The 25,801-nt window shown below is 38.4% G+C and overlaps 1 protein-coding gene and 1 long non-coding RNA gene across 5 annotated transcripts in view; one reads left to right on the top strand and one right to left on the bottom strand.

Annotated features, from left to right (window-relative positions):
- Positions 1-25,801, top strand: part of LOC147761788 (uncharacterized) — a 256,913-nt gene that overhangs the window by 122,287 nt on the left and 108,825 nt on the right. The window lies entirely within an intron of this gene.
- The window catches only part of LOC106151139 (uncharacterized), a 26,491-nt gene extending 690 nt beyond the window's left edge, over positions 1-25,801 (bottom strand). Inside the window, exons 1-25 of one of the 3 annotated variants that reach the window (XM_087012646.1) lie at positions 25,469-25,801; positions 24,129-24,289; positions 21,740-21,856; positions 20,659-20,781; positions 20,159-20,278; positions 19,550-19,663; positions 18,880-19,074; positions 18,517-18,705; positions 17,659-17,781; positions 17,089-17,211; positions 16,786-16,908; positions 16,329-16,451; positions 15,627-15,761; positions 15,197-15,319; positions 14,547-14,753; positions 13,565-13,813; positions 12,701-13,147; positions 11,992-12,207; positions 4,161-4,865; positions 3,930-3,986; positions 3,136-3,258; positions 2,574-2,696; positions 1,743-1,955; positions 985-1,002; positions 466-648 (exon numbers count right to left, since the gene is read on the bottom strand). In XM_087012646.1, the coding sequence (XP_086868772.1) occupies positions 466-648; positions 985-1,002; positions 1,743-1,955; positions 2,574-2,696; positions 3,136-3,258; positions 3,930-3,986; positions 4,161-4,865; positions 11,992-12,207; positions 12,701-13,147; positions 13,565-13,813; positions 14,547-14,753; positions 15,197-15,319; positions 15,627-15,761; positions 16,329-16,451; positions 16,786-16,908; positions 17,089-17,211; positions 17,659-17,781; positions 18,517-18,705; positions 18,880-19,074; positions 19,550-19,663; positions 20,159-20,278; positions 20,659-20,781; positions 21,740-21,856; positions 24,129-24,289; positions 25,469-25,605 (4,447 nt within the window). In that variant the 5' untranslated portion in view covers positions 25,606-25,801. The remainder of the gene's footprint in view (positions 1-465; positions 649-984; positions 1,003-1,742; positions 1,956-2,573; positions 2,697-3,135; positions 3,259-3,929; positions 3,987-4,160; positions 4,866-11,991; positions 12,208-12,700; positions 13,148-13,564; positions 13,814-14,546; positions 14,754-15,196; positions 15,320-15,626; positions 15,762-16,328; positions 16,452-16,785; positions 16,909-17,088; positions 17,212-17,658; positions 17,782-18,516; positions 18,706-18,879; positions 19,075-19,549; positions 19,664-20,158; positions 20,279-20,658; positions 20,782-21,739; positions 21,857-24,128; positions 24,290-25,468) is intronic. The other 2 variants (XM_087012648.1, XM_087012647.1) reach the window with 2 other exon arrangements.

The following is a 25,801-nucleotide window of genomic DNA, read 5'->3' as shown; positions in this document are numbered from 1 at the left end:
AACTTTTTATCATCACTATATTTTGATACAAACCCTTATATGTGAAAATAAAACCAGAGTTTAAGAGCGGTGTAGAGAAAGAATTGGAAGTCGGGCTTAATTGTTCAGCTGCAATACTTTATCTGTTCTCCAGTGATGTGTGTTTTCTGGTGGGATAGAGAGTTGGAACAAAGAAGACCAGGTGGCCAAATCTGATCATAAACGAGCACTCTAATAGAGTATTTCTTTCCATTGTTCTTTTATTTCATTGACTCACTGTATATTTTAATGTACTTATTTGGAAGGCTGCAATATTGGCAACCACTTCTAGGATGACTTGGAGCTGGACTAAGGGATGGCGTGAGGATGAGGAGATAATCTGGGATATGGGCTGAGGGATGACGTGGGAGATGGGCTGTGGGATGACGTAGGATATGGGCTGTGGGATGACGTAGCAGTGGGAAAAGGACGGGAATGTGATTTTACCTGGTACTTGCTCGGTCCTATTCTCCATGCGTCCGGGAACATCGTCATATGTCCCCGGGAAGCACACACATCCAAGGACTTTAGAACGACAGCACTTCTCTTTAACACCGCAGTACATGTCTGCCGTACACGCGCGTTGTTTGGTGCCGAGGTATTCTCTAGGGTCTGGCTCTTTCGGACACTCTGTCAATTATATATTTTTGATGGCATTAAGTTCACGTCAAAATTGTATTTAACCTGAACAGTTAAACTTATTACACATAAAGTAACAGGTATCCGCATTTCCATCTACGTACAGTATATCCAAGTTTTTATATGCTACAAAAATCAGACATTAATATTGGCATAAATTATGACGTTGAAAATAATCACTTAGTTTACATTTACATAACAAAATTGTGAATTTCTTCTCGTGTCCAATTTTATATTTATCAAAAGACACCATTAAAATACCACTTTATATAAGAAATCAACAGTTTGCTGTTACAAATGTATCAACGATGTTTGATCAGTACTTACTCAATGTAGGAATCGGTCCTGCATAAAAATAGATAGACAATTTTGATTTAATGGAATAAAATAATTCACAATAGTACAATTTTAAAGTAACAACGATTGCAAAGAATTGTCAGAAAAATAATGATAAATCCTGACATGAAGCATTCTACAGAAAGTATTAAATAGAGTACATGTAATAATAAAACGCTATGTTGAAAAGAGGTCCAATGAAGTCGCATCTGGGAGATACTGTCATCATTAAACCTAATCCGAAATTAACCGCCACTTTTATATACAGTATATCGAAGTAAACAACAAGGAGATTGTTAGTGGCGCATCGGTTCAAGGTCGCATTCAGAACAGTGGACTAACTAGTCCGAGGGTCAAATATGGCCGACCCACTTGAATACTTCCCCACAGGGAATCTATTCAGCGTCTGTTAGCGATTTAGACGGAAAACTTTTTAGTGGGTCGCCATATTTGTCCCGCGGACCAGTGAGTCCACTGTTCTGAATGCGGCCTGAGAAACGGGTCGAGAAAACATCAACCCAGTCACGTGATTCTCCAAAATTCAATATCCGTGAATATTCATCGAAAATCAATCTGTAGTCCTGGGAGAATGTACATGACTGCGCATTTTAACGCGTATACTGTTGTTTTAGAATAAGACGTAATTTCACGACTTTTGACTACCATCGCGTTAGCTTCCATGCATAATAGGACCATTGTTCGCGAAAAAAGAAATTAGCGGGGTCAATTGGTGAATTTTTCAAATTTACCCGTGGTGTCATTAGTGATAGGACCAGGAGTGGGACATTCCGTCTCGTCCACACATCTGTAGTTGTGATAGTAGGGTTTCTCTGGCGGACACTCACACCGCGCCACGCAGTTCAAGGTACACATCGATGGTGTGTCGCGTTCCTCACAGGTGGCGGTGCAGTCGCTGCCACACGTCTTCCAAACCTGGCCTCCGTAACACAATGGATCAGGGCCTGTGGAGAGACGTTTCTTTTATTTATTTATATATTTATTTATCTATTAAATTTTATTCATTCTTTGAGAATGTGTCCTTACAATTTTCTGCTCCATTTGCAAAACAATTCTTATTCTAAGAATGAAGTAATTTTTCTTCAGTCAGCAGCTTAATAAGAAATAGTTTTTACCTCCAATATTTCATTCTTATACATAACAGAGCCGATGAAATTCTTCTCTAATTCTTATTCTTCAATAAGTCTAACTTTGCCTTAAATCTGTGCCAATGACAGTTGGAACGACTTTCGAAATTTGTTTGAAAAATGCAGAGTTGGGGTGCTATATTACAGTCGGTTATGAAGCGTTTAAAATATAACTGAAAAACTTTATTTCTGTATAGGCCTATCGACCAGCCAACTTCAATTTCATTCACGTATATCCTACTAAATTAACATAAAATCATCATAAAGAATTCAAGTCCAGTTTTCATTAAGATGACAATGAAACAATGCACCATCCCCCTGATACAGAGAAAAAATCATCAAGTATAATGCACAAACATTACAAAATTATAACATTACTACAACTGCATTAGCACCGTTAATTTTACCCCAGAATTTTTAAGTGATAAGTCTTACCCCTGCAGGTGAGTTGGTCATCCTCGAGTTCATATCCACTCGGACATTCACATTTGTATCCGCCCAGGTTGTTCTTACACGTGTGACTACAGTCGCCGTTCCTGACCGCACATTCGTCATCGTCTAAACCATAATATAAGACGGTGAAGTCATGAGATCGTTATATTTCGTACTCTAGCAGTTGTTAAAACGCACAGCATTTTTAAAGAAACACCCCGTATTTTTTTTTTGATGTTGCTCTCCTCTTCTATATGGGTACCAACTACTACTATACTACAGCCGCTTCTGCTGCTGCTAATGTAATTACGACTTAATAATAATAATAATAATAATAATAATAATAATAATAATAATAATAATAGTAAAACAGAGTCAAATCTAGAGAAAATCAAAAATTTTACAACTCACTTTCCTACACTTATCTTTGAATAGATATACAGACTGTGGACAAATTTCAAAGTTGATGATTATAGGTATGTACTTAATGTGAGATAAAAAGAAGGACCAGGTGCCAGTTTTGCCAAGAATGATACATTGCTACAATAAAAAACCAAGCAATCACCTTCACAAGTCTTCCCGTCGCTACCCAGAACATACCCCGCCGAACAGGAACATTTGACACCGCCGTCCGCATCCGTACAGGTGTGAGAGCAGCCGCCATTGTTAACAGCGCAACCAGCTTTTTCTGAAAATAGTTTTTATAGCTGCTGTCAAGTAATAACAGCTTGATTGGCAGGTTATATAAACAAACGTCAATTATCGCGCACTGCGATTTCACTCGCTGTGAAACAGTGAGTACGCCGAAAGAGAGCGTTAAAACCTGAAGTAAGAATCAAAGAACCAAACCCAGCTCAACAAAACAATAAGTACGTAGTCAACATGGCAGTTTATTTTTTAATAAGATTAATGTAAAAAATGAGTCAAATTGCCTCGAAAATTATTTGCTCTCCTCACTGAACCAAGAAAAATACGAATATATATATATATATATATTTGAATTCAAAATACTATTCACTTATCTATAGACCATAGAAAGTGCTCGCGAGTCCATCAGAGTGACGCAAAAAGTGATGCATGCACCTGCAGTCGCTTAAATCAAGGTGATTTCAATGTAAAGAAAGGTATGTTGCTTATAAAGTATGGTTCTTACGCAGGTGCGTTTTAGTGCGGTTTAAACAGATCGCAACCTTTTTGGAACCTGCGTCAGACTGGCTGTAGACTTCTCGCCTCCCTGAGGAGGATACAGAAGATACATGCTTTTCCCAAAACCTTCATTACTAAAACAGCAGAGTAACCCTGAGGAAAAAATAAAGGCAGCCAATGCATTTTTTCTACTTGAACATGGGTGACACTCACCTGGTGTGGTATTGTTAGTGGCATTTTTAATAATAATGGATCCGGTGGTACCATTACCTAAAATATAAAATAGGATATGACATAGATCTATTTTTAATAAACTTTCTCTCTCTCTCTCTCTTTCTCTCTCTCTCTCTCTCACACACACACACACACACACATGCACACATACACGCACGCCAACCAGCCCTCTCCCTCAATCTCCGACGATAATTCATAGATTATATTCACCTCCCAAAATTCCTGAATCGGGCCCCTTGCAGCAGCCGAGGAAGGCGCTCTTACAGGGTTCTGACAGAGACTGCGCTCTCTCGGCGCAGCTTCCGTCAGACGGCGCCAGCGCCATGTCACAACACTTCTGCTTAGTGGCGGCTACGTTATCCTCATCACCGTCCTTACAGCAGCCGAGGAAAGAACTCTTGCAGGGCTCAATGAGGGACGCCGATCGGTCTGCGCAGCTTTTGTCGGATGGGTTCGACCCCATTTTGCAGCAGGTTACTTTATGGAAGGCGTTACTATCACCACCGTCTGTACAACACCCGAGAAAGGAGCTCTTGCAAGGCTCGGAGAGGGACGTGGCTCTCTCGGCGCAGGTTCGACTCGACGGTTTTGTTCCCTGCTCACAACATGATATTTTAACATCTTCGCTGTTCTGGGCTCCGTCTGTACAGCAACCGAGGAAGGCACTCTTACACGGCTCAGTCAGGGAGGCGGATCTGTCAGCACAGCTTCGGTCGGATGGGTTCGTGGCCATAGCACAGCACGTCTTTTTAACGGCGTCGTTGTCGCTGTCTTTGTCGGGGTCCGTACAGCAGTCGAGGAAGGCAGTCTTGCACGGCTCTGAGAGCGTCTCGGCTCGTTCCGCACAGCTGTTCTCTGAGGGGACTTTACCCATTTCACAACATATCTTGTTGGTGGTTCCATTGCTGTCTGTATCTGGAATTCAACAAAGAGATGCATTTGTCAAGTATTTAAAAACTTAAGTAAGCTTATGGGATGCTGCATAAGATGACCATTTCCATGTTTGTTTTAAAATAATTTCAATTCAATGATTACGTAAAAGTAAGACAATTTTGTTAATATCACCAGTGGTACTGTTTTACAACCAAAGTGAATGCACATTTAATCTTTCATCAATATACATTTTTCGTTCGGACATTTCTATTTTGTGTTCGGAAACACATTATAAACTAAAAAAAAAAGATTTTCTTAAAGAGAAAAACTCCCTTTACCATGTGTTGTATATCCGGATTGGTAACATCATTGCAGGCGCAATCGAAAATATGGTGCAAATACTGGGAGGCGATTGACAGTCATCACCAAAAGAAGGCTTCTTTCATATACACACATATACTCTCCCACATGCACACATGTATGCACGCATGCGCGAGAACACGAACACACACGTACATACCGCGCGCGCGCGCACACACACACACACGCACACATACTTGTCTATGTGTACCAACCGAGGACATCAGCACAACACCATACAACCGAGGACATCTTATTCCTTGGTTAAATCAAAATAAAAACATTCAATTTAGGGTAAAATCTATTCGAGTATGAATGTTATAAATTAATTTTTTATAAAAACTAATTTTTTGCTGACAAGAATTTTACATTCTAACCGAGGACACACACGGACACACACACACGGACAGACACTACACATTACAACCGAGGACATGCATGCATCTACATATAATAATGATTGTACTTTTAATGCAAAGCAAATTTTATATAGCGTTACTTTGCAGCAATTCACATTTTTATGAAATTCTTTCATATTTAAGGTAAATTCCAAAATAACACCAGAGGAGATGATTAAATGAACAGTTATACAATATTTAATGCTGGGCTTTGCCACTTTTTTAGAATTGAAGATTATGAGATAAAACATCAATTAATTTAGGAAAAGAAAGGATACTGATGAAATAAAATAAAAGACCAAAGAAATTCGTTTTCAAACATTTTATTTTCATAATGCTTATTTTCTATTTAGCACTCTTTTATTATCATGAATTTTATATTTTGATAACACAAAGTGTCGTCCATTGGATACAGACTTGCACAGTACACAATTTTACAATTGAGGACATCATGCCAGCAGCACCCAAAATTGTGCTTTCTTCCAATTTGATGCAATATTATATAATGCTTAACAGCATAATGATCATCAATTTTTTATAATAAAATATTAGTATCATGAATATTCAGAAAATGTGACTAGCAAAGGTTTTCAGGTTCATGGAACTCCAAAGTCATACTTTGAAAATGCTAAATGTATACAAGAGAGCACTGTACTGAAATGGGTTTCTTTCCATTTTTAACTTTTTTACATAAAATAATACAGTTTACTGCCATTTCACATGATCAACTAAGAAAATTGTTGAGATGGCAAAAATATCAATATAACAAGTTTAAATGTCCAATTTCCTCCATTCCGAACATTGTGAATGATTGAATCTGACAAACTACAATGATACGAGTTCATTTCCATTTTGGCACTTTTTTTTACACAATACAAGATAACAGGTTTACCACCATTTTTATATAATCAACTAGCAATATTGTCAAGACGCAGAAATTGTCAAACAACCCATTTTACATATCTAGAAAATTCAAAAATGAGACTGTTTACATGCCTGACAATCAAATCTGAGGAAAACCACTTATATACAAATAAAAGCTGAAGTCCCTCAAAACTCAACCAATCAATCTTATTTTTAAATTTGATTTGTATATAGATAACATTGATCACTCTTGTGAGTTTAATGACAACAGGCCTATCGGTTCTCCCTGAAATGTGCTTACAGTGTTACTAATATGCTTTTACTAATAATCAACAGTTCTGTGAGTTTCATGAAAACAGGCTTTAAGTTATTGGTTCTCCCTGATATGTGCTTACAGTGTTACATATATGCTGAAAAAAAAAAAAAAAAAAAAAAAAAAGCAGCATAAAATTTGAAAGAAAAGGGCCTGGTCTTGCTGATTTTCAATCTTGACCATTCTTTTACTAATAATCATCAGTTCTGTGAGTTTCATGAAAACAGGCTTATTGGTTCTCCTTGAAATATGTTAACAGTGTTGCATGTACACTGAAAAAAGGAGATAAAAATGCAAAACTTTTGAAAATAATCACCCCATTTCCTCCATTTTGAGACACTGTATTACACAGTTCATGATAACATGTTTACCGTCATATTTATATAATCAACTAGCAATGTTGTAAAGATGCAGACAATTTCAGAGAAACACTAACATATTTACATATCTAGTTAATTCAATAACGAAACTGTCAACATGCCTGACAATCAAATCTGAGGAAAACCACTTATATACAAATAAAAGCTGAAGTCCCTCAGAACTCAACCAATCTATCTTATTTTTAAATTTGATTTGTATATAGATAACATTGATCACTCTTGTGAGTTTAATGACAACAGGCCTATCGGTTCTCCCTGAAATGTGCTTACAGTGTTACTTATATGCTGAAAAAAAAACAGCATAAAATTTGAAAGAAAAGGGCCTGGTCATGCTGATTTTCAATCTTGACCATTCTTTTACTCATAATAATCAGTTCTGTGAGTTTCATGAAAACAGGCTTTAAGTTATTGGTTCTTCCTGAAATGTGCTTACAGTGTTACTTATATGCTTAAAAAAAACAGCATAACATTTGAAAGAAAAGGGCCTGGTCATGCTGATTTTCAATCTTGACCATTCTTTTACTAATAATCATCAGTTCTGTGAGTTTCATGAAAACAGGCTTATTGGTTCTCCTTGAAATGTGCTTACAGTGTTACATATGTGCTGAAAAAAAACCAGCATAAAATTTGAAAGAAAAGGGCCTGGTCATGCTGATTTTCAATCTTGATCCTTCTTTTTAATTTACTAATAATCATCAGTTCTCTGAGTTTCATGAAAACAGGCCTATTGGTCCTCCTTGAAGTGTGTTTACAGTGTTGCATGTGCACTGAAAAAAGGAGAAAAAAATGCAAAACTTTTGAAAATAATCACCTCATTTCCTCCATTTTGAGACACTGTATTACACAGTACATGATAACATGTTTACCGTCATATTTATATAATCAACTAGCAATGTTGTAAAGATGCAGAAAATATCAGACAAACACTAACATATTTACATATCTAGTTAGTTCAATAACGAAACTGTCAACATGCCTGACAATCAAATCTGAGGAAAACCACTTATATACAAATAAAAGCTGAAGTCCCTCAAAACTCAACCAATCAATCTTATTTTTAAACTTGATTTGTATATAGATAACATTGATTACTCTTGTGAGTTTCATGAAAACAGGCTGATTGGTTCTCCCTGAAATGTGCTTACAGTGTTACTTATATGCTGAAAAAAAAAAAAAAAAAACAGCATAACATTTGAAAGAAAAGGGCCTGGTCATGCTGATTTTCAAACTTGACCATTCTTTGACTTATAATCATCAGTTCTGTGAGTGTTATAAAAAGAGGCCTATTGGTTCTCCTTGAAATGTGTTTACGGTGTTACTTATATGCTTAAAAAAAACAGCATAACATTTGAAAGAAAAGGGCCTGGTCATGCTGATTTTCAATCTTGACCATTCTTTTACTTATAATCATCAGTTCTGTGAGTTTCATGAAAACAGGCTTATTGGTTCTCCTTGAAATGTGCTTACAGTGTTACATATATGCTGAAAAAAAACCAGCATAACATTTGAAAGAAAAGGGCCTGGTCATGCTGATTTTCAATCTTGACCATTCTTTTACTTATAATCATCAGTTCTGTGAGTTTTATGAAAAGAGGCCTATTGGTTCTCCTTGAAATGTGTTTACAGTGTTGCATGTACAATGAAAAAAGGAGAAAAAATGCAAAACTTTTGAAAATAATCACCCAATTGCCTCCATTTTGAGACACTGTATAACACAGTACATGATAACATGTTTACCGTCATATTTCTATAATCAACTAGCAATGTTGTAAAGATGCAGAAAATTTCAAACAAACACTAACATATTTACATATCTAGTTAGTTCAATAACGAAACTGTCAACATGCCTGACAATCAAATCTGAGGAAAACCACTTATATATATCAAAACAAAGCACAACTTCCACAAAACTCAACCAATCAATCCTATTTTCAAACTTGATTTGTATATTGGTAACATTGATCACTCCTGTGAGTTTAATGACAACAGGCTGATTGGTTCTCCCTGAAATGTGCTTACAGTGTTACTTATATGCTGAAAATGGCAGAAAAAAAACAGCATAACTTTTGACAAAAAATGGCCCGGATATGCCGATTTTTGATCTTGACAACCCTTTTACTAATAATCATCAGTTCTGTGAGTTTCATGACAATAGACCTATTGCTTCTCCTTGAACTGTGTTTACAGTGTTGCATGTATGCTGAAAAAAGCAAAAACAACAGCAAATTTTCTGAAAAAAAAAAGCAGCCCATTATGAAGATTTTCAAACTTGACCTGTGTTTAACTAATATTCATCAGTTCTGTGAGTTTCATGAAAATAGACCTATCGGTTCTCTTTAAAATGTTGCATCGCATATAATATCATGCTGAGAAAAGGGAAAAACAGTAACTTTGTAAAATTGGCCAGATCACACTGATTACGTTGATTGCAATTTATATAGCATTCCTTCTGGGAGAGATCGATCCATAGTTAGTACGATAGGATCTGGGAACGGTCCCTTAATCGTTTTTGCCGTGTGCATATCCGAACTGTAGGCCTATATATCAGGACGCGTAATTGTCGGGGCGTCTTTTTTTTCTTTTTTTATTTCACAAAGCGGTTCTTGCAAATGCCGTGTTTATGAATATGTGTGCTCTGTGTTAGCGACATGGACCGACAGGGGCCCATTCAAAATATAATTTCACTTCAGTTGTTAGATTTAGTATTTATTCTAGCAGCCAGGTGTATAACAAACAGGTCAGATCTACAGGTGAAAAGAAGTGACTGTAGTTCGCAGAGCCATTATGTAATAATAAATGTTTCATAATGTCATAGCCTTCTTCAAACTATCAGGGGTAGATTAATTCATAGTTAGCTAAGGGGCCCTTTACACTGGACGGCGTCCTTTCTGCGTCCTGTAGTACGGATCCATTTGAGAGTACAAAATTATAATACTTAACTTTCTGACAACTGGCCAATCACCAAATATTCATTTTTTTCAACCAAAGCAATGCTTGTACCTCCTTTCTACGACCACAGTGATGCCAGTTTCTTGGTCGCACAAAGGACGCCGCCCCAGTGTAAAGGGGGTTTACGGACGATCCATTTACCCTTTTCATTTACTCTGAAGTATCGAATAAAAGAACTGATGGAATAAAAGTACTGGGTGGAAAAAATCTCAAAATTTAATAAAAGTACTGATGGAATAAAAGTAGGCCCCTACTGGGTGGAAAAAATCTCGAAATTTAATAAAATTACTGGATGGAATAAAAGTACTGGGTGGAAAAAACCTTTGCACCACTCCCCCCCCCCCCCCCCCCCCAAAAAAAAAAAAAAATGAAATAAATAAATAAAAGTAAAGAAGAAGAAGAGAAAGAAAAAAGCTAGCTATTGATCATTGTAAAAAAAAAAATTCACCAGGTAAAATTCACTCAGTATTATAATTTATCTTAAAAACGGGATATCTAATTTATTTAAAAAAAAAAATATATATATATATATATTTGCCATGAGTTAAATTTCATAATCGTCAGGGGCCGAAGACCCAGATATGTCGCACCTAAGCCGCCTCCGAGAGCCATACGGAGACGTTATTCATAGTAAATTTATTCTCAGATATAAGGTTCGTTTTGCATACCTGTAAACTCCTAAGGGTTTATCTTACATAGAAATGTGATTTAACATCGTTTAAATCATAAATCGGCATGAAATAATTGACGTTTGAAAACAGGCACAACTTCTTTGCTGCACTTGAAATGACTCCTTAGCTATAAATATGATCCTATCACCTTGCGACATTGCATCATTCGATCGATGTACATGAGTAGTTGTCACTGTTGAAGGGAAAGCACGTCTATTTATAGGAACTGAAATCAGGTGACGCATGTACTGTTGTGTTCAGAGAGCGACTTCCGCTTGACCTACTTTCCAGTGCTGTTGGTAGAAGAGTCGGTAATGAGTTGAGATCTCAATTTTCTTCTCATTATACTTCAATTTAAGAAAATAAAAAGCGTGACTTGTACTTGTGTAAGTTCCCACCGGTACAATATGTATTTAATAAACATACCGGGTGGAAGATTTTTGAAAAATTAATAAGCGTACTGGGTGAAAATGGAGCGTACCGGCGGGAAGAAATTTGGAAAATTAATTAACGTACCGGTACGTTTATTTGATACTTCAGAGTAATTCTTGCACCCTCAAAAGATTGTCGGTCCTAAGATCTACCGAGTGAGCCACAAATTCAGACAGTTCTTCTTTATTTAAACCACTCCAAGTCAGTTGTACTAATAAAGAAGCGTGCCGTAATATGTACAGTGCGATGATAGTTATGTAGTTACGTAACGGCCTAGGAGAGCTTAATTTGATAAAAAAGACCTTTAGTTTAAAAATATGAACTTACTGAATATATAGACATCTGAGATATAACATTAGTTTCAGTTTAGTCTGCCCTTTACAGCACAACCGAGGACGCGGAATTTGGTCCGCCCTTTACAGCACAACCGAGGACGCGTGTGTATAGCCCGATTTCAGACAAAAAATTGGACAGTATTTCTGATACACTCGTGGCGGGAATTTGGCCCGCGCTATACAGCATAACCGAGGACTGGCTCAGAATAGCGTCAAATTTCACCACCTAACTTGAAATGGGCCCCTTTATGCATTCCAGTGCTTATGTCAACCGAGGACGTCCTCGGTTGGAGGTGTGTCCTCGGTTAGTGGGTTTCGGGCGGGTGTGTGTCCTCGGTTAGAATGCGTGCACAAGAGCACACACACACACACACACAAACACACACACACACACACATATGCACGCACATAAACACGCACACACTCACAAGCACCCTCTCTCACTTTTACGCACACACGTAGTTACCTTTCACATACTCCAGGTTCGGCCCACAGGTGGTCACCTGGTCTATAGGCAGACAGACGTCAGTGCTCCAGGCATAGCCCTCGTTACAGTTGACCACCGAGTACGAGGTGGGCAGGCACAGGAAGAACTTGGTGCAGTTCAGAGGGTGAGGAAACATCGTCTGCTCGGAGTCCTTCGGGCAGGTGAAGAATCGGTCTTCTATCGGAATTCTGTCGCCTAGGAGAATAACATATGGATGTTTTACTATGTTAGGGATCGCCTGCTTGTTCAGGACATTTTTGTTTTAATATTTTTTAATGTTTGATTATACTTAGGAAATAAATTAGAATTAAAAGAAAACACAAAAACACTTAACTGAAATAGTACTTTCACATTCACTCGCTCACTTGTTCTCTCACTTGTACACGCACATTTAAAAATAAATAATAACATTGCAATACATAGGCACAATACATACATATATTGCAAAGAAAAAAGACATGTCTTAGTGGTTTGGTCAAAACCAACCCGTACAGAGGTGGGGTTGAAGAAACGGTCGTTTGAAAGAACGACCGTTTTTGTTAGAGATGAATATTTGCTCTAAATCAAAAGTTGATCCAGATTCTGTCATTTTTCAAGGGTCAGTTAAAGAGATAACAAGGTGCCCTTTTACAGAAAAAGAAATCCATTTTAAAATAACCCTCTACAGTCTTGAAAAACTGAATCTCACCATTTTGTCTACATTCCCCTTTCTCCACCATATCTTCAATAAGCTGACAGCCTTTGCCGACCTCATCAAAGAACGTCCCCGCGGCACAGCTGAACTCCCCAAGGAACTTCCCGTCCTCGCACACAACAAACTTTTGGCAAGTGGAAGGATCGGGATAGTACCCGCTCTCTCGCCCATCAGCGCAGTCGACCGCCGTGGGGGGTCCGGTTACCACGTTACCGTTATCGCACGTGTCGACATTGACGTCCCAGTCACAGATCCCCCTGGCGGTGCTGTAGACCAACCCCGGGGCACAGTCGTAGAGGACCCACTCCAGGTTGGTGCACACGTAGAACTGGCGGCAGTCTTCGAGGTTGACTTTCTTCTCTCCGGTCTCGCCGGCCGTGCAGGGCTCACGGGGCGCAGGCGTGGTGGTGGTGAGGGGCCCGGATGTAGTGGCGTTTCTCTCTGTAGAATACAATCTTTAGCTATGCATTAAGACAATAATAAGTATGAACAGTAAAAATATCTCTCCATAGTAACGTCTGAAACTTTTGAAGTAAATCGATTATTCAATTATAATTTTTCATTGTTTGGATGACTGAATGAAAGGAGTCTTCGTTTATGAATATGTAATACAACGTACGTCTTTTACTAAAAATAATGAGAATAAAAATCCAATTCGTACAAGGTACAAATTTAAAAAGTCTACGATTAATGTATATTTTGGAATGAAAACGTACGTGCGTTGTGTCTAAATTTGACACAAATAAAACATGACAACTTAATCCATTACATCACCGGTTCTTTGTCAGTTACCCCATATTTGACATTTAACGGGAAGGTTTTGTAAATGAACGCTAAAAATCGCGGACTTTAACTGACCCGTCGGATCAATCACTTTTCCGTTGCTATCACAGTGGCTCAGGTGCAGCATGAAGACACAACCAAAACTGGAGGGATTACTATCAAAGCCAAATTGGTCCGGGCAGGTCATCAGAGACTTGACGAACTTCCCGTAGCTGTCCAGGATACAGCTGTAATACTGGGAGCATTCAGTGGGGTGAGGGTAGTAACCAGGACCTGGGCACACGAACGGCTTCTCTTTGTCTGAGTCCTCTGATACCCGGCTTCCTGGAAATAAAATAAAATAAAATAAAATAAAATGAAATAAAATGAAATGAAATGAAATGAAATGAAATGAATGGGCTTCGGTCGATATCCCCAGTAAACAAGGTCAGTCGGCTTAACACTCTCTGACTGGTCTTTCTGGATTTGTTAATTCCTGAAAAGACCAAACCTTCCTGGCTCCAGTTTCACAAAAAAAACTTGAGTCTGTTCCCTGGCTTAGTTGACTAGGATTTCCATGAGAGGACTGTAACACTGCTCCTGATAGGGTAAGATGTACCCATGTGACCCTGTAACCTTGGTAATTAAGTTCTTAGCCAGGGAACCTGACTTAAGTTTTTTGTGAAACTGGGGCCTGGGGAGTGGCATACGCCCCCCCCCCCCTCCCCGAATGTCGTCCTTGGGATTATCATTTACAGTTTCCAAGAGCATCCCACCTCCTAGGGCCATTCTGTAAGTGATATATTTTAAGCGAGGGGACTGCATTTTTACATGTGTATTGGCCTTTGGTCTAACCATGCAATGACCATACTGACGAATATGGATTCAGTACTTGTTTACCACACTGTTACTATGACAATAACGTATTGACAATATCAAGATGTGTGGCTGGGATTGGCCGGGAACATGGCACAAAAAAGCGGTCCATTCGAACCTCCTAACCCCCCCCCTCCCCCGGCTACAGACCTGTGTGTCATGACCATGAACATCGTATATTATGGAATGGAACACTGCCTACCATCAGCGAGGCATTTCCCGGCATTAATCTCGAACGTAGCGCTATTACAGCTGACAGTGTAGGCGTTGAAGAAGTAGCCCAGGCCGCATTTCATTTCTTCCAGTTGGCCGTTCGTGCATTGGTAGAAAACAATGCAGCTCTCGGCGTCCGGGTACCAGAGGTTTCGCTTTCCCGTACAGTTGAATGGTTCTGGTTCTGTCTTGATTTCTGAAATCATATAAAGTACCACTTACGGTACCTGGTGATTTGAAAGGCGCGCGTGCGCCCACACACACACACACACACACACACACACACACACACACACACATTTAGGATCAGTATCAAATTTCTAAATGCACCCGCCTGATGGACCGATTACATTTCATTGCATTTGTTTAACTGAACTAGTACTGCTGTTCTGAAATTGAGCGCAAAACAAGGGTAACATTTTGTGATTCTAAACTTTATTTTCATTTCGCTACGTATTCACTCGAAGGCTGTCTTATTTTCATGAGCAGCATACACTGGGCATAGAGGGACGAAACAGCGCACAGGCGGTTGTAACAAGAGATTCCTAAATTTGTTCTCTTGGAAGACACAACTTATTATTAAGGTGAATGGTAAATAGCCCTTGGACATAACGTAATTTTAACCATGAACAGCCGTACCCCTGCAGGTGAGTTGGTCATCCTCGAGTTCATATCCACTCGGACATTCACATTTGTATCCGCCCAGGTTGTTCTTACACGTGTGACTACAGTCGCCGTTCCTGAGCGCGCATTCGTCATCGTCTTGAAATTAATATGAGGTTGTAAAACTTAATTGTTTTGATATGAAAACTTTTTCCAAAGCAACAAATACCGACGTTAAATAGAGAGGCACCTCCAGTCATAATATCATTGGACTGACCTTGAACGTAGCCCGTTTGATATTTATTTAAGCATGAAGTACAAAATGTACGCCCATCTAACTTCCAAAAGGACCAAATTATGGATAGTAGATTTTGGTTTTGTCATATGTACACTTCCATTTGTGAAGTATTACAAAGAAATGTTTATATTGTTACTCCACTGAAAGAAAAGAATTTTTAAAAATCACCTTCGCAAGTCTTCCCGTCGCTACCCAGAACATAGCCCGCCGAACAGGAACATTTGACACCGCCGTTAACATTCGTACAGGTGTGGGAACAGCCGCCATTGTTAACGGCACAGTCACCGTTGTCTGGAGTGATGACTAATAAGAAAATGTAACACGTGTCTTCCTTTCGTGGCAGTTCAAGTCGAGTACATGCATGGTATTTGTTATTTATTTATTTTTATTTTGTTAAATTGAACTTCATCAGAGCACTAGTGCTGCCGTTTTGAAATGTGACTGACAGACGACAACATGAATAGATACAATTCCTGGAAACAGGCATTACTTGCTTGTCGATTATTGGCTTACAAAAGTATGGTAATGGGTGTAAACATCTTGGCATTGTATTTATGCACTTTGCGTGGAGCCATGAGGGCAAAGTTATGAAACCTGCTCCGTTACACACTTGGCGTTCTACATTACAAATTTCTTTGTACTTGTAAATATCAATTTTTTCGCCTTAAGTATTTTAGGTATCATTCCAAGCACAACTTGATTCGCGGATCTTAGTCAAATCTAATCAGTGTCTATGAGGGGATTAGGCGGCATGCTTTAAAGCGAGTCGGCCATATTTGATTCGCGGATCTGTTACTCCGCGGAAAAACTTGTTCAGAATACGCCCTTAGCTAAAAATGGAGCCAAAAACTTAAAAGAGATCAGTCTTACCCCTGCAGGTCAGTTGGTCATCCTCGAGTTCATATCCACTCGGACATTCACATTTGTATCCACCCAGGTTGTTCTTACACGTGTGACTACAGTCGCCGTTCCTGACCGCACATTCGTCATCGTCTTGAAATTAATATGAAATTATCAAAACATTAGAACATAATGCTGCATTGCTATTCAAAGTGGTGTTCTCTGGGGTGCTGCTTTCTTCTACTTCCGCTACTACTACTACTACTACTACTACTACTACATTGCTGAACCCACAGATCATCAAATATTTTAAGGGCATTTTGTATAACTTATAACATTAATCTGATCTTACAGGTTGTAGACCAATTTTGAAGTTGCTTATTGTGAGTGTGTATTTTATGTGAAGTCAGAAAGGACTGGGTACCATTTTTGTTAAGAATGTTACATCGTTACAGTACAGTTAACACTGAGAAAATTAATTAATAACCTTCACAAGTCTTTCCGTCGCTGCCCAGAACATAGCCCGCCGAACAGGAACATTTGACGCCGCCGTTAACATTCGTACAGGTGTGGGAGCAGCCGCCATTGTTAACAGCACATTCATCTTTTACTGAAAATAGATGCCAAAGTTACAATAAAATCACTTGTATGCGTAAATTGCATCATGTTTATTTGAGGAAAACAACCCCAAATCAGCGACATTATTTCAAAATCGAATCAAGTCACTAGTCCTTAAAATACTGATATGGGTCTTCTACCAAAACATGCAAAGTGCTCTGAGTGGCCGTACCCCTGCAGGTGAGTTGGTCATCCTCGAGTTCATATCCACTCGGACATTCACATTTGTATCCACCCAGGTTGTTCTTACACGTGTGACTACAGTCGCCGTTCCTGACCGCACATTCGTCATCATCTAAACCATAATATAAGACGGTGAAGTCATGAGAAAGTTATCTTTCGTACTGTAGTAGTTTTTAAAGAAACACCCCGTATTTTTTGGGGGATGTTGCTCTCCTCTTTTACATGTGTACCAACTACTACTTTACTACAGCCGCTTCTGCTACTGCTAATGTTATTACCACTTCTTCTTCTTCTTCTTCTTATAATAATAATAATAATAATAATAATAATAATAATAATAATAATAATAATAAAAACAGTCGAATCTAGAGAAAAACAAATATTTTATTGGCAATTTCTACAACTCACTTTCCTACACTTATCTTTGAATATATACACAGATTGTGGACAAATTTCAAAGTTGATGATTATGGGTATGCACTTAATGTGAGATAAAAAGGACTAGGTGCCAGTTTTGCCAAGAATGATACATCGCTACAATAAAAAACCAAGCAATCACCTTCACAAGTCTTCCCGTCGCTACCCAGAACATACCCCGCCGAACAGGAACATTTGACGCCGCCGTCCGTATCCGTGCAGGTGTGGGAGCAGCCGCCATTGTTAACAGCACAACCAGCTTTTTCTGAAAATAAATGCCAAAGTTAAAAAAAAACATCATTTGCATGCATAAATTGCATTCTGTTCATTTCAGGAAAACAATCTACTATCAACAAGGTAATGTTGAAGGCGTATCAGGAAAAGCGTCGTCCATGAAGTAATGATACGCGGCATCTAAGAAAAGGGCCACTGTACCCCTGCAGGTGAGCTGGTCACACTTGCGTTCATATCCACTCGGACATTCACATTTGTATCCACCCAGGTTGTTCTTACACGTGTGACTACAGTCCCCGCACCTATCATCACATTTGTCATTATTGTTCAATATAATAATTTGAACTCGCCCGCACGAAAACGAAGTAGATACTCCAGCGCAGTAAACTACTGCAATCATACTGCAAACACGCTTCAAATCTGCTTCGAGGTGAGAGCTAATTAGCATGCTTCTATCATGCTGCTAATCTACTGCATTAATGCTCCTCCTCTATACAACCCTATGTAATTTTTGAAGTAGAATTGCAGTAGGCTATACTGCATTTCTACTGCAAATATGCTCCACACCACTACTGCGTTAATACTTCTTTGCTACTTCGATACTACTGCATTTTCTTGCGGGCGGTTACCTAAAACACCACACAGTTGACGGCAACTGAATGTTTGTTTTCTGGAGTGTCGTCTATTTCAGGTGTAGTTCATCGAAGATTCCCTTTTTATATTTTGTAATGTTGACTTACACTGTATTTGAACAATTGGCACTTACGGCAATTAGCCGGACCACTGTCGTAAACTCCGGTGGACAGACATTCTATTGCCTTAATTGTCGTTCCATCAGCCATGACGTTTCCCAAAACACAGCTATAGGTGACCACAGTGCCGACAGGTATTGGTGCAGGACCATTGTAATCGATAACAGCATTTATTCCGTCCAGGGGTAGTGGACATCCAGGGTCTACAAATAAAGCGTGTCCAACTCAACAAAAAATAAAATGAAGGCAAAACAAATTTGCCGTTGTTAATTTGGGTTGCCTTCAAAATGCCAACGGACCTTCAAGTGAAATGTACAGAAGATTATTTTAGACGTTTTGTGTTTCTGACTTGGCTTAATACAAGAATGATCACTCACGGCAATCAGCTACAGCTTTGTCATATGTCCCATCTTTCTGACACGTTATCATGTCAGTTGACGCTCCACCAGGTATGTAGTGTCCGTCACGGCAGGTATAGGTGATAATAACGCCTACAGGTACTGGTCCACTACCAGTGTAATCATGGTCTGAGTTTACTCCGTCTATTGGTGGTGAACATCCAACCGGGGGCTCTAGGATAAGAATCAAAGAATCAAATTCAGCTCAACAAAACAATAAGTCAACATGACATTGTTTATTTTTTTTGAATAAACAATGATGAAATGCCATTTTTAGTGTTACTCCACGGAATGATATAGTGTCAGAATATCCGTCAAATATCCTTGAGATAACACTGTCATACATATTGAAAGTATTTTGATATATCCTGGTCATGAATTATACCTTCTTCTCTATATGTAGATGTATATGTATCAACTTTAACTGTGGGGCTGACTATTTATTTTTAAATTATTTATTAAATTCAGATTGTGAGTACTGCACGGAAACATCATATGGCATGATGGCATATTATATGAAAAACCGCACTCTGTTTGGCAAACTATGCTATAGAATATAGCAAATGCCCAAACCCTATATCTGTATGGTCTTTCAAAAAAGCCTCGTTCTCACATTAAAATGTCTGACTTACCAGAAAGTCTGACTTACTTTGTTCACAGCGGTCGCCATAGTAACCTGTCAAACACTGGCACAGACAGGTGAAGCCATTGTCGTAAGGTGTGCCGCCATTCTGACACGTGACTCCCGCGCACATGTCAGCCACTGAAATACAGGTACACGTCATGATACTGAGAGAGCGCGGACTTCACACAGATGAAACTATTAAAAGGATCATATGAAAAGATAACAAGAGCAACAGCCGCAAAAAAATAAAATAAAATAAAATTAAATTAAATTAAATAACAATAATAAATAAATAAATAAATAAATAAATAAATAAATAAATAAATAAATAAATAAATAAGAATGATAAAAACAGCAACAACAACAACAACAATAATAATAATAATAATAATAATAATAATAATGTACACTGATTTGAGTACATAGGTACATTAATATCAAAATAAAATGTTTAAAATGACTACATACCTAATTAACCAATATCATATTTATCATTTTATGTGAAGATAACAGCCCACTCATTTGCTTTCACATTTGTCCTGCTTGTACATATGCATCTCCAACACGTAACACCTTTGCGTTATTCCAGATATGTATGCATATGTATATTTGAATAACAAGCGTCCTGTTTACCTGTGCATGTGTGTCCGTCTCCCACATACCCTGCGTTGCATGTGCACGTGTAGCTTCCGGGCGTGTTTTGGCATATAGCGTTGACGTCACACTTGTTCATGTCCTGACACTCATCTATATCTGCATAAAGAATTACTTTATATTTACAATGTGTTCACACATGCACGTTTGCAGTATGAAAGCCGCGGGGAAGATAATATTTTATAAATAAAATTTGATAGATAAATACACAACTAGACGTATGTCAGTTGCACCCCAACCTTCTTGTTGAAGACTCTTGCCGTGTTGTTATAGAAACTCCATGAGCGTTGATTGTACCAAAATATTTAATTTTCCTTGATATTCTGACACGTTTCTCTCTACCGTCGAGGTATATCATTATAATCAAGAATTGTTTACAAAATTACAATCTATTAATCTATTAATATGTCAGTCTACAACCGGCGTGACACCGACACTCACAGTATCCCCTGTGAATTCAGAGGCAAGTCCACACGTACCATGACAAGACTTCCCGTCTGCCCCCAGTCTATAGCCGGCCTGACACCGACACTCGTGGCCGCCCCAGAAGTTTCTGCACATCTGCTGGCAGCCGCCGTTGTTACTGAGACATTCATTGACATCTGGAAGAAAGATCGTTGCACTAATGCACGGCATGTTATCTAAGTTTTTTCTAAACAAATGACTTGATTCATCATTTCTTATTTATTTTTTATTGTATTTTTAAATACTGAATGAAAATTAGATATATTAAAATTTTATTTATCGATTTGCCGTACGTCCGTGTATATTATAGCTAGCTCAAAGGGGGGAAAGTACTGCGTATGTATTTTAAAGAATTTGGAATGAACAAGATATCAAACAAAGAGTGAGGTACAGACGGTGTTCAGCAACCTAAAGCCTATGACCCCATTTCCATAGATTTTAGATCGATCTATCCGTCTGTCCCGCCTACTGAAAGCTGTAAGGGGGTGTTTAACTATGGTGCGCGCTCGGCTGACTGCAATTTAGCGTGAACCCCCAGGGAGTTAGGTCGATCTAAATCTTAATCTCTGGATCGATCTAACTCTCTGGGAATACACCCTATGATGACACAAAGCCAGAGGGATACACTGTAATAGCATATAAACATTTACATACACATAGCAAGACAGAGACATATGGAAGAGACAATATTATATTTTACTGGCTTAAGTGTCTTTCTTTATGTCGTTATTTGTCTTTACAAAGCGATATCACGCATATCTGTAAGACTATGACGATGATAAATTGGCTTAGGCAGATCATAATTCAACGCGAGAAGAGAGTGAAAAAATTACAATTGTAAATATGCTAAATTACATGTACTATCAAATAAACCTGATAATCTTCGGAAGGGCTCCGAAACCAGTGCGACGAAGAAAGCTCAGAAGAAAGAAAGAAAGCTCCCGTAAAGACGTCATTCATACAAGTTCCTCGCTCTCTCTCTTCTTTTCTATTATTTTTCTTCTTCTTCTTTTATTTTTTTGTTAAAATGCAGTGTGCAATTCTAGATCGCCAAGAGATCTGACGGCTCCCCCCCCCCACCCCCGCACGCCTTACCTAGATTACACCTGGCGCCGGTATACCCAGGGCGACACTGGCAATTACACGACGATCCAGAGGCTGTCGGCGTTCCTCCGTTGGAACATATCGTCAACACACACGGGTCGATAGGCGCTGGAAGAGAGAAAATAGTTTAATTTACTGCAGTCATGTTGAATAAGTAGGACCATGCACAGAAACAGATGACCCAGGGGAGGGCACTGTGGACTATATACACCCCCTATTTTACATTTTGGCCTTGCCCCCCCCCCCCCCAGATAATCTAGTGTATTATGTATTATGTATTATGATAGTCACATCTCCAGCATCGTTTGGTGAGAGTCGTATGAACAAAAGAAACGTTTTCTACGTTAACTGATATAATAGCTATCAGCTTTTAGAGAAAAAAAACAATGCAATATTCAAATAAACGTGTATCCTCTACTATGAAGCGCGAAACCTATTCCTTATTATTCCTTGAAGAAAAACTAAAGCGCATATCTTCGACAGTTTCACGTGGATTCCTATTCCACACAGAGTGAAGCGTTTACGCTGCGATCAGAATTTTCAAACTGCAATTTACTATATATTGGCCAGCCTTGAAATGAAACAGAAATAGAGACACTTTATAATCGACAATTAAAATGCATTTAATTAAGAAAAACTGTGCGCCTATCTATAAAACTTTCTTCGTGATTGATGGGTTCAATTCAAAAAAGTTTCTACAGTACTTTCTTTTATACTCTTGTCAAGTTAACCTCGTCCATAATTTGTAATTCTAATAAGTTTTCAATTGATTTAGTTCTTGCGTAACTACATGAATGGCATTTCAAATTGCAATGCAACACTGATGAATAGACCTTATTTGCATTTGGCTTTTATTAAAATCACGAGAATTACCTCAGCAAGTGCATCAACTGTCACCGGTAAGATATAACACACGTAGAGTAAAAGATACCAAGAAACAAACACATCATTATTTTCTTGCTATAGTAGTTTTTACCTTAGGCGCGACAGATTTTGCTTTTGATAATGATAATTTGATAATCAATTTGAAATAAATCAAAGCAGAAAAAATCTGATGAAATTCATATTGACGCCTTTAAAATTCCTAGAAATTGATTAAAAAGGAAAAAAAGAAAAGCTTGGTTCTTTTATACTGCTCTTCATTGAAGACGAAAGTAATTACACATTAATGTGTATTTTTAAAGTTCAGCACTGCTGGTACTTTTTACATTATTTGTCACCTACTTTTTTTGAAATATTATCACAAAAATAAATATCTCTTCTCTCGTTTCCGAGTTGTGTCGAGAATTGGACTACTCAGTCATACATAACTGCACCTCATTGGCATGTAATAATACATGTAAGTGACACTCGCTCGTTGTATTATTTACGCCCATGGCTTTGTATGGGACCTGCATTCCAAGCCATCAACTCCTTTTATTTGAATTCAAAATACTATTCACTTATCTATAGACTATAGAAAGTGCTCGCGAGTCCATCTGAATGACGCGAGAAGTGATACATGCACCTGCAGTAGCTGAAGTCATGGTGGTTTCCATGTAAAGAAAAGTCTGATGCTAATAAAGTATGGTTCTTAAAAAGCTACGTCTTAGTGCGTTTTAAATAAATCATTTAATATTTCGGACACTTTTTAGAACATGATTCAGACTGGTTATAGGCGTTCTCGCCTCCCTGGGGAGAACACAGAATATATATGCTTTCCCAAAAACCCTCCTTACTAAAACACTATCCTTAAAGGGATAATAACTCTTCGTATGAGATCTATATTTCACAATAAAAACATTGTGAATAACTCATAGAAATATAATATATTCTGTTTTACCACAAAAATGGCAGTTATAGCTTTTTTCTGATATCTGAGCTTGTCTTTAGACCACGTGACCTCCACTGATGGATATACTCTGTTAAAATCTCTTAAGAGATTTTAACAAAAAACCAAACTTTTTAGAAAAAAACCAGGGACTAACTTTGAATGTAAAAATGGATTCATTAACCATTGGTAAGTATGGGAAAATTATTGTTTACTCCAGGAAAATTCATTTTTTGGCCGAAACGAAGAGTTATTATCCCTTTAACTTCTGGCCGAATGCAGCATGATGTGCGTCACAGGAACCACTAACAGATACCAGAATGTATATGTATGTGTACTCGTATGTATATGTATATGTATATACAATCCAATAACATGTCCAATAACTGAATTTCATACAAAGAGTAAAATATGACAGTAAGATGACTCTCAGATTGAAAAATAACGGAGACTGATAACTTATTTGCTGACAAAGAAGTGGAAGCGGTTTTCGACAACCCAATTTCGAATTTGTGACATATATACTTCTCATTAATCTGGAAGAACCATGGAAAAATAAAAAGGACTTACTCTCAGAGGTCGTAGTAGTAGTAGTAGTAGTTGTTGTTTCCGGTTCTTGTCTATTTGGTTTCGTGAATCCACACTGGAATGTGACGTCATCGTTACAGTACGTGCCGCTAGCGCAGTTGTACACGTATGGCATATCCAACCCCGGAACACATAAGAAATATCTGCAATGATCCATTCAGGTTTATCACATGAAGTGTAAACTAAGACCCCATTCCTATAGATTTTAGATCGATCTATCCCTGTGGGGAGTCTCACTAAATTACTGTCAGCTTAGCCGGCTTAAGCGTCTGCCCCGCCTACTAAAAGCTGAAGGGGGTAATTAACTGTGGTGTGCGCTCGGGTGACTGCAATTTAGCGTGAACCCCCAGGGTGTTAGGTCGATATAAATCTAAATCTCTGGATCGATCTAAATATCTGGGAATGCACCCTAAGCTTAGGGATGTTTATACCCGACATGAAATAAAATGTATTATATTGTATTTTTATTGTTTTGTATCACCTTACATTATAACTATCACTTTACATTATAAGTCTTTTGTTTTCCATAGAAAAGTTTTGGCATTTAATATAAATCAACAGGTGCGGATATTTTTCCGTTGAAAAACAAGATTATTTCAGATATGTTATAAACATAATAGCAAAGGTGTTCTGAAATATTTTTTATAAATCACATGGTGCGTACATTCCTATACCATGCGCCCATGCTAACGCTAACCCTCTAACGGTTCTGAAATGATGCCGTTCTTGGGTAAAATAATATGGTTCAAAACTTGCCATCTCGGTAGACCTATGTCCAATTGAAATGCGGAGACTGGCTGTTTATTACCGAGTGATTCTCGCACTTTTGATAATATTTATATTACTATATGATATGCTATACCTGTAACAAGTATAACTTTCCCTCAGCCAAACACAGCTGTGATTATCTACATTTGGAGCAAATGCAGGGAATCACCGCCGACCACCAAATAAGTATTGCAAATAAATGTCACTGAAAATGTTCTCTCTTGACAAGATCAATTAATGAATGTATTTTGATACATGAAATGTCAATCTATTCCAGAAGTCAATTATTAAATTGCTGGAGATCAATTGGTATTTGCCAATACGTCGTTAAAACCCGCTTTACACTGCACGGCGTCCTTTCTGCGTCCTTTTTCCGTAAAAAAAGAAGGCACATGCACCGCTTTGGTTGCAAATGAATGCTCAATGATCGGCCAGTTGTCGGCACGCAAAAGTATCATTGTTTTTGACTCTCAATCAGGGCCGTACAACGGGACGCAGAAAGGACACCGTCCAGTGTAAAGAGGGCTTAAGACACGCTAACTGTCCTTTATTACCTGCGATATTCCATATCATCCCTGTCACATGCAAAACCGCTCTTCAGCGACAGCTCTGAGCACAGTTTGCTCTTGGCACTGCTGAATAATCCCAGGCAGGCAATAAAAAACAACAAATTCCGAATCGACATCGCCATGATTCCAAGCGCCTTACAATATACGTGCTCTTGGTATAGTGCAAAACACCTGTTGCGAATGTTTCTATTGTACTACCAAGGCGATGAACTTCGTCGTTTTGGTGCGTTATTCTTTATAACGGCAAGGCTACCCTCTGATCGGGCCTTCTACAACACGTGTACTGAGATTCTCTCCTCAGGAGGTAGTATTACTGAG

Source organism: Lingula anatina, chromosome 5, assembly GCF_051362555.1.
Source record: "Lingula anatina isolate TDL-2025a chromosome 5, LinAna3.0, whole genome shotgun sequence".
NCBI lineage: Eukaryota > Metazoa > Brachiopoda > Lingulata > Lingulida > Lingulidae > Lingula > Lingula anatina.
Note: the sequence above shows the minus strand (reverse complement) of the source record. Positions and strands in the feature narration are given on the sequence as shown.